The sequence below is a fragment of the Neophocaena asiaeorientalis genome, unplaced genomic scaffold (assembly GCF_003031525.2).
Source record: "Neophocaena asiaeorientalis asiaeorientalis breed wild unplaced genomic scaffold, Neophocaena_asiaeorientalis_V1.1 scaffold218, whole genome shotgun sequence".
In the NCBI taxonomy this organism is placed as follows: domain Eukaryota; kingdom Metazoa; phylum Chordata; class Mammalia; order Artiodactyla; family Phocoenidae; genus Neophocaena; species Neophocaena asiaeorientalis.
This window is the reverse complement of record NW_020172818.1, coordinates 12,804,333-12,813,861: the sequence shown is the minus strand read 5'-3', so window position 1 is coordinate 12,813,861 and position 9,529 is coordinate 12,804,333. Positions and strand designations below refer to the sequence as shown.

Sequence of the window (9,529 nt, the reverse complement as noted above, 5' to 3'; positions counted from 1 at the left end):
GACCCTCCCCGACATTTGGCTCTGATCTCGGACAAGGTACTTCACTCTCCACGCTGTAATTTCCCTCACCTGCAAGATGGGATCATAACAGTACCACCTGATGGGCCGCTGTGCAGGAGTAAGGATGTAAATACGTATATCAAACGTAAAGCAGCGGTCTCCAACCTTTCTGGCACCAGGGACCGGTTTCGTGGAAGACGGTTTTTGCATGGACAGGGTCGGGGGGAGGGTACAGGTGGTAATGCGAGCAGTGGGGAGCCACGGGGAGCGCCAGGTGAAGCTTCACTCGCTCGCCCGCCGCCCACCTCCTGCTGTGCGGCCCAGTTCCTAACAGGACCGGTACCGGTCCACGGCCTGGGGGTTGGGGACCCCTGACATAAAGGGCTTGATTTGAAGCCTGGCTCTGTGATGGGAGCTGTTTTGCTCTCGTAAGGCAGGTATGAGCTTTGGAGCCAGTCAGTACGATGCCCCGTTGGGTGCCAATCAAAGTGTCAGCGTGCTGGGCAGCCAGTCACAGTGGGAGGAGCCCAGGCTTCCTAATCATTCAGACCTGGCTTCAGACCTCACCTTGACCCCCGACTGCCTTCACGATCTTAGACAAGTGACATAAAGTCTCTGAACCTCTGTTTTCTCACGTGTAACATGGCATCATGATAACCACCCAGTTTAAGGTTGTCTTAAAGATCTTAGGTAACGTAAGCAAGAACAGCCCATCCGGTGCCTGGGCGCTGCCCCAGTCCTCCTTGTTGGTGTGGTTCTGACCTGGGCGGTTTGAGGGCAGAAGCAGGCGGGGTGGAGGTGCTCTCCTAGCAGGGTGGAGCCGCCATTCGTATGAGAAGAGGAGGACGGGGTTAGGGCTTGCTCCTAGGGGCCCGACTGAGGGGCTGGCCTTACACCCCAAGCCGTGAAGGTACCCTCCGGCCCTGCCCACAGCACCTGAGGGAGGGGAGGGGCTGCTTGGGGGAGGGCAGCAGGTGTCTGGTTGAGAGCTGGGACTCTGGTAGCAGCTGCAGTGCTGAGCGGGGTCCAGCTTCTGGGTGGGGAGGGGCTGGGGCTTGGTCCTTGGCTCTGACCCCAGCTCAAGACAGCTACATGGAGAGCAGAGGCAGAGCCCCCGACCTGGGATGATGAAGACTGGGCTCCTGGAGCTTGGGGACACACGTGCTGCCTCCCATCCCCAGACACTCAGAGTTCCAGGGCCAGTGCAGCCAAGGTGTTTCAGCACAGTTGCTGGTGGTGCCAGCCTGTCCACATCCTGTCCAGCTCAGGAAGGATTTGCCTGCCAGGATCCCCTGGGTTGTCAGCTGCACAGCTGGGCCTAGAGGGGCTGACCAGGCAGTAGCAGCAGCAGCTGTGGTTATGGGGAAAGCCGCACAGCCAACGTCATTCGGCCAGGTCTCCGTCCCACCTCCACCACCTAACTCGCCTTGAGGCCTTGGGGCAAGCCAGGTAGCTGCCTTATGCCTCAGTTTCCCTATTTGTTAAATGGGGACATCTGATGTGTCTGCTTCCCTGGGTTGTTTAAGGAATAAATGAGAGAGTCATATCCGGAGCCTGGGCACTGCCTGTCACATGTCGTTACTCAGCGGTTGGCAGACACTTACGCGTCTGCTACACAGGCCACACCAGGTACCTTAGAGGGCCTCCTGACCCTCATAGTGACCTGTGAGGTCAGATATGGCTTTCCCCACTTTATAGGTGGGCAAACTGAGGGTTGGAGAGGAGAGGTGGCTGGGCTGCCATAATAAAGTACCACAGACCGGGGTAGGGGTTCAACAGCAGAGATTTATTTCCTCACAGTCCTGGAGGCTGGGAGTCTGAGGTCAAGGTGTGGGCAGGGTTGGTTTTTCCTGAGGCCTCTCTCCTGGGCTTGTAGACGGCCGCCCTCTCCCTGTGTCCTCACATGCTCTTCTCTGTGTGTGTCTGTGTCCTAATCTCTTCTTGTCAGGGTACCAGTTGTATTGAATCAGGACCCACCCCCATGACCTCATTTAACTTAGTAACCTCTTTTAAGACCGTCTCCATATACAGTCACATTCTGAGGGTCTGGGGGTTAGGACGGCCACTCAGGAATTTGGGGGGACACAGTTCAGCCCATCACAGCAGGTGTGCACGGTCACAGGTCACACAGGTGTTGGCACTGGGTTGGAAGCCAGGCCTACAAGGAACCCAGTCTGTGCCTCCCCAGGCACCTCCTGCCTCTACGTGCCCTGGCTGCCCGTTTGCTCAGCCCAGCCACCCCGTGGCCCTGCCGGGGGGCTTATCCAGGCCGCCACTGGGAGAGTTTCTGTTCTCAGAGAATTCAGCAATGTGCTTACTGGCTGGTATGAGAAACATGAGTGTAAACTTCGTGATTGCGTTTAACCGCTGTTTCTATATGATCTCATGATAACTGTTGCTGACGTATTTACGGTGTTGTTACTTTAGCAGAGGAGTCCCCATTGAACACCGCAGGGCGAGGGCATGTGGGGAACGTAGCCCCCAGCCCCCCGCCCCGTGCCTGTGCTCTGGGCCTGGGCTGGGCGTTTGGAAGTGACTCAGAAACGGCCTGCCCTCAGGCAGGCTGGGTGCTCATATACTCAGGGAGCTAGCCGGATGACAGTACTTGGCATGTTGCACCAGAGCTTTTAGGAAGCCATGCAATGGTCAGAGTGGCCCAAGAAAGCTTTGCAGGGGTGGTCTGGAGCTGGCTCTGAAGGATTTTGCTGGCTGGCACAAAAGGGAGCAGGGCTCACACCGTTCCAAGTGTCTGGCATCACCTGGGAGTATGCTCGGCACCAATCAGGGTGCCAAGGCCACTGGGGCAGAGACCCTGACTTGTTGAGGCCCATGGCCTGGAGTGGGTGGGGGCAGAGAGGGCAGTGGTCAGCACATGGGCCCAAGCCAGGCCATGAAGCTTCCGGCTGCTGCCCACCGCTCACCGAGCTGATGATTCATTCGTTCTTGCAATGAGCAGCCCACCCTGGTCTGGATCTACACTGGGCCAGGGACTAGTCCAGCTACAGAAGTGAATCAGGCTTCATCTTGCCCTGCAGGGACTGCCAGCTGCAGTGGGTAGGCCGGGAGAGTTGGAATTTGGGTGTGATCTGTGTGGTGATGGAGGGAATAATGCAGGGCTCTGGGAGCCCAGGGGAGGCCCTGACCCAGTCGGGGAAGCCTGCCGGGTCTCCTGGAGAATGGAGGGAAGGTGAGGCACAGGGACTAGGCAGAGGGACCAGCTAGCCTAGGAGCCGGCACCCACGTGGGGTGGGGGGTGGGGGGAGGGCCAGTGCCCCAGACCCGCGGCCACCCTCATGCCCCAGGGAGTGGATGCTGTCATTCATTCTTTACAGAACTGCCAGGCCCCTCAGCCTTTCATTCTTTCCTTTGCTCAGTCCGTGGCTAGTTATTGAGCACCTACTGTTTGCCATGCTGTGTCCCAGAAGCTGGGTTGCCCTGGAGATCCTCTCCTGGAGCTAGTATCTAATGGGGGAGGTAGGGAACAAAGGCCAGGAGATTAGCATGTAATATTTATTCCATAGTGAAAAGTGCCAAGAAAGTAAAGCAGCAGAAGCTGGTGGAGAGTCGTGGGGCTGCAGTGGGGGTGGCTCTTTTGGGAGGTGGTCAGCAAAGGGGTGCTGCAGGGGGTGGGAGGGCAGGTCCTGCAGAGGCCTGGCTGGGAGCATTCCAGGCAGAAGGGCCAGCTTGGGGAAAGGCCGCAGGCGGGAAGGTGCCTGCATGTCTGAGGTGCAGCAGCCAGGGACGTGGCTTGAGCTGGGTGGTCAGGGAGGAGGACCGGAGAGCCATCAGCCGGGGTCAGTCCTGTGGGCTGGGGAGGACGTGGGCTTGTATGCTGGATGCCACGAGCCCTCGAGGGTTTTTTTGGTTTTCTTTCGTATTTTTACATGTATCAGTTCAGTCATTTATATCACTATGAACACTATTTTACACTTTGGCTTATAATCCAATACCACTTTATTTTGTTGCTCAGACTGTTCTAGTTTGGCCACGGGAATCTCTTTCAGTTGACCCCTGTGCTCCTTTGCACCCCATCATTGTGACATTTATTTATTAATTTATTCTTGGGTACACCCTTACTTTCCAGTCCTGTAAGGTGCTCCAGGTTCGTCTTGTATATTCCCTGCCCCAGTCTTAGAGCCACTCATTTCTCCAAGGAGCCCTGGTCCCACTTATTAGAGAATGGCATGAGAAACCAGGATCTGGGCACTGGGTGTGCTCACCGCTGCTGGCATGTCGTTGCTTCTAGGCTTAGCTGACAGAGCAAGGAAGTGTATGCGTATATACTAACCGTGTATGTGTACATATCTAAAATATTTCTAAATGTAGCATCTGTATGTATATTAAGTTAAACATGAGTTCTTACCGATGTCCCCAGGCTAATCCACCAGCACCTGGATCCTCTGGCTTCCTCTCCTTGCTCATCTGTCCTCCCTCCAGCGGGGAGGGCCTGACCCCACCACCCATTTACTTAGTTACTCAGCACTCTAGTGGTTTCAGAACGGTTAACCCGCACCCCGTGGATTCAGAGGGCAGTAGAGGGAAACCTTCTAACGTGTGTGTTCAGAGGCCTGTGCTGGCCGCTGGGAAGGACTAAAGGGCGAGTGTGCGGGGGCAGAGACAGGGCGATGGGTGAGAAGGTGACTGCCACGGTCTGGCAGAGGGCTGCTGCCTCTGGCTTGGACCAGGGTGGTCGCAGGGAACGGGGAAAAGTGGTCTAGGCCTGGAAGTGGAGACCCAGCGCTGACAGATGGACTGAGGAGTTGGGGAAGGAGCCAAGTGGAGGCTGACTTCACTGTGCCCACTGGGGTGCTGGCGGTGCTGTCTCAGAGTTCTCCAGGCCAGCCCCTCCCACCTAGATGCCTGCCCTTTCTTGGTCACTTTGCTCTTGCCACATTTAGAGCCCAGATGCTGAGGCAAGGCTGGTAAGGGCCCCTCTCTCCTGCTGCACCTCTGGACTTGGGGGCGGGGCACAGCTTGGAGGCAGCTGGCGAGTCAAGTGGCACATGACTTTCGTAGACCTGCTCCACTCAATGGAGTAAGGAGCGGGTGCTCTGTGCCCACCAGGGGCCACCCCCGCCTCACTGTGCCACACCTGGCTCATGGCGCTTGGGCTCGGCCCTCAGCTTTTCTAGGCAGAGCTGCTGGGACCCAGCAGGGCCTTCTCCCGCAGCCCATCCACTGTTAGCCTCCCTGCCCTACACACGGGTGTCACGTGGCCCATCTCAGCTGGCCCCCTCTGCCCCTCCCAGGGGCAGGCCCGGCCTCGCCCAGGCTGCCGTGCACACAGCTCTGCTCACGCTGGCCACATTCCTCCTTCCTTTACTGCCTGGGACCAAACTCCCCTTTATCCGCTCATCCGCTTTCAGCTTTCCTCCTCCCAACAGTCTTTAAGACCAGCTGTTGATAGCCTTGTTTCACAGGGAAGGGTCAGGAAGCTCTGGGAGGTTTGTATAGTCAGGGTTCTTCAGAGAGAAAAAGAACCAGTAGGAGAGAGAGCTGGAGAGGGATTTGGTTTTTTTCAAGAAGGTGGCTCACATGGTCATGGAGGCTGACAAATCTGAAATCTGCCGGGCAGATAGGCTGGAAATTCGAGGAAGCATTGATCTCACAGTAATGAGGCAGAATTCCTTCCTCATTGGGGGACCTCAGTCTTTTCTCTGAAGGCCTTCAGCTGACTTGGTGAGGCCCACCCACATTATAGAGGGTCATCTGCTTTACTCCAGGTCTACTGATTTAAATGTTAATCACATCCTTAAAAATTCCTTCACAGCAACATCTAGACTGGTGTTTGGCTGAATGACCTGGTACCACAGCCCTGCCCAGTTGACACGTAACATTAACCATCTCGAGGTTAAGTCGTTGCAGAGGGAAATGCACTCGTCAGTGCAGATTCGGATTCCGACAAGATCCCAAATCACCGTCAGCATCCCAGAAAGTTAGAACAGTGTTGCCTCCTTAGAAGGAGAATGCCAGAAGCATTTAGTTCCTCCCTGGGGAGATCATGTTAAATATTTAAAGTTCAGGCTTCCTGGCACTCAATCCCTTAGGAAGAGGCCAATTCTAGCTCTCGGGTGAGATGAGCTCTGTGACAGGTCCGGTCCTTGTTTTATTTCTGTGATTATGCGTGTTTGATGTAAGGAGACATTGATCTTGTATCTTTGCCTGGCCAGGTTTATTTGCTCGTTTCCCTGCTGTTATGAGTAAGGATTTATCAACCCGAGTGACATCGTAAAACTCCTCACCTAAAATTAATTTCAGCATGTTGGTATTCTATAGACTGTGGTCTGGGGGAAATGTTGCCACCTTGGAAGCAGCTCATCCATGAGAGACACATTTGTTTCTGTTCTTCGGAGATTGCTGTAATTTGGAAAACGAATGGGTTCCTGTGGAATGTGTGTAATTGTGTGATATTTGAAATAAAAAGATCGAATAAAGCCTTTTGGAGTGTTTGAAGAAGACACTCCCTTGGCATATTTTACAAATAATGTTTTGTTTGCTGAATAGACGAATACCTTCTGGTGGGGTTAGCAGCCTGGCACCTGCAGACCACTGGCCCTGGGGCCAGGCGCCTGGGGGTGAAGCCTGGCTCTGCCCCTTGGCAGCCCCTCATCCCAGGCAGGTCACCAGCGGCGCACCTCTGATGCTTGGCTGCCTTGTGGCAAAGCAGTTACCTCCTTCCTGGCTGCTGTGAGAGCTTCGTGTAGAGGGAAGGGTCACAGAAGCCCCAAGCCCGGGCAGGAGAGCCACTCAGCAGTGAGGGCACCTCCACCCCTGCCCCTCTCTACGTCCACCTGCTCGGCCTCCTCTAACTCCAGAGTTCAGGGCATGGGCACTGGAAATGTGTTTCTGGTTTACAATCTGTTCTGCTCTGATGAGACAGATGATTTCTGCGCGGCATATCTTGTGACTGATAAACTGCCCTTCCTCGTAAATCTCCAAATTGGAAGGGATGTCAAAGCCTTACTTTCCTCTCCAACACCCTCAGATGTTTTTCCACGGCTGGGAACATCTCAACAAAATAGTAGGGAAGACTCTGCGTGGGACTGATGGAGGTGGCGGGAGGGGGAATTGGAGTGCGGGGACCGGGAGAGGGTCTCAGGGGCCGGTCGCACACGAAGGGACACGGGGAGGTGGCGGCGGGCCTGGCTGGCTCCCCTAGCCTGGACCCTGACCGGCTCTCCCCCCGCGGCTGCAGGTGGGCAAGCTGCGCGAGCGGCTGCAGGAGGCCAAGCTGGAGCGCGAGCAGGAGCAGCGGCGACACACGGCCTACATCTCGGAGCTCAGGGCCAAGCTGCACGAGGAGAAGACCAAGGAGCTTCAGGCGCTGCGCGAGGTGCTCATCCGCCAGCACGAGCAGGAGGCAGCGCGCACGGCCAAGATCAAGGAGGGCGAGCTGCAGCGGCTGCAGGCCACGCTGAACGTGCTGCGCGATGGTGCCGCCGACAAGGTCAAGACGGCGCTGCTGGCCGAGGCGCGTGAAGAGGCTCGCAGGGCCTTCGACGGCGAGCGCCTGCGGCTGCAGCAGGAGATCCTGGAGCTCAAGGCGGCACGCAAGCAGGCGGAGGAGGCGCTCAGCAATTGCATGCAGGCAGACAAGGCCAAGGCGGCCGACCTGCGCGCTGCCTACCAGGCGCACCAGGACGAGGTGCACCGCATCAAGCGCGAGTGCGAGCGCGACATCCGCCGGCTGGTAAGTGCGCTGCCCTCTCCCCCCCACCGGCTCGAGTGCGTACCTGACCTTCCGCACACGCAGCCCATCCTCCCTGCAAACATGCACCCTGCTCCCTCTTACACACAAGCACCTTGTCCTCCCTGCACACATGCAAACCCTCCTTCCGCACACACGCAGCCCATCCTTCCGTGATGCATGCGCCATGTCCTTTCCACAGCAAGTGCCCCAGTCCTCCCTCACGGAGCAATAAATGCCGAGTTTTGGGGACCCACTGTGCTCCAGGCATGGTTCTAGACCCTGGGGTTCCAACAAAGCCCCTGCCATCCTGGGCGTGGAATGGAAGCTTTGGCAGGTCTCTCCTGTCTCTGGAAGACACCTAAGAAATTTAAGGACTGGAGTCAGAAGGACCAGGTGTTCTTTTTGGAGGCCTGGTCCAGCTGTCCATCCCTAGACTGGTCGCCAGTCAGTGACAGAGCATCAGTTCACAGCTTAACAAGCCAGTACCAAGAATGGCAGAAGAGATGCACTGTTTTTAAATGTCTAATGTTCTTTTTGGAGGCCTGGTCCAGCTGTCCATCCCTAGACTGGTCGCCAGTCAGTGACAGAGCATCAGTTCACAGCTTAACAAGCCAGTACCAAGAATGGCAGAAGAGATGCACTGTTTTTAAATGTCTAATGTATAGAAAATCTAAGCACATACCGATACTAAGTTCTCAGAAGTATTCCCCAGCCCCTTTTCCCTTTGTGTGTGTAGGGGCGGTGTTATCACATAATAGGAAGAGAAGGCTTTGGAGAAAGTCTCTTCTGGGTGTGAATCCAGACTCCCTCACTGGTTAGCTGTGTGAGCCCAATCAAGTTGCTTACGGTCTCTAAGCCTCTGGTGCCTCACCTACAAAAGGAGGAATAATCACGTATCTGTTACAGCATTACGAGAATTAAGTTAACTAAAGCATCTATCTGGAGCTTATAGATTGTGTAATAGAAGACATGTAAAATATGTTCCTCTGTTACAGGAAATGTATATTTAAGGTAAATAAAATGGGAGAAAAACAAGTATTTGCACAAGAGACAGACTGAGCTTAATTTAAAACAAACCAAGGACTTGGTGTCTGTTTCCATTTCAGTGCCAAACAGAAGTATCCCCAGCTCAGGTAGTCTCAGTGTGTGGGGGCCACTTAGGAGAATAGAGTGAAAAGAATAAATGTCCATTTCTCCAGTTCTCCACGCATTTGATAAATGTCCCTTGTCAGACAGGCCTCTTGGCAACGTGTTCAGAAAGTGGCCTGCGTTTTGTTTCTTTGTCAGCTGGATTGGATTAGAAATGCAAGAAGGCTTCCAGGCTTCCGCTTACACATTTAACATGCCTCTTAAGAAACAGTTAAGAAGAAAAGGCAATTATGGTCAATGTGGGGCTATTGGACACATTCTTTTAGACCAGTTAGGATTAGGTCTGAGAAGACTCCCCCTTCCCCCCAATACACAGGGACTTAAAATCTGGAAGTTATTTCTCTTTCATATACAAGGTCTGTAAAGTGCTCCACAGAGTAGGGTAGGCCACAGGGCCTCTTACCTCTCCCCTCAGAAGGGGCTCTGGGATGTGGCCATGGTCCTCATGGCCCCTCATGCCATGGAGTGCCAGCCATCACATCTGCATCCCAGGTTGGCAATAGGAGGGCAGATGAAGGAGGGTATGGTCTTCATTTAAAAGCACTTTTCTTTCTGGAGGTTCTATATACTTCCACTTCCATCTCTTTGGCCGGAAGTTACTTGCTCAGCCTCACCCAGCTGCAAGGGGAGCTGGGAAATGCATGGCAGCTCCTAATAAATCCTGGTATGGCACTCTGTTCATTTCCTAGG

General features: G+C 54.7%; 1 protein-coding gene across 2 annotated transcripts in view; it reads left to right on the top strand.

Moving 5' to 3' along the window:
- Nucleotides 1-9,529, top strand: part of JAKMIP1 (janus kinase and microtubule interacting protein 1) — a 72,008-nt gene that overhangs the window by 370 nt on the left and 62,109 nt on the right. The window contains exon 2 of one of the 2 annotated variants that reach the window (XM_024741806.1): nucleotides 7,196-7,690. The exons of the other annotated variant lie outside the window; for it this stretch is intronic. Within the exon in view, the coding sequence (XP_024597574.1) occupies nucleotides 7,196-7,690 (495 nt within the window). The remainder of the gene's footprint in view (nucleotides 1-7,195; nucleotides 7,691-9,529) is intronic. 2 annotated transcript variants of the gene reach the window in all.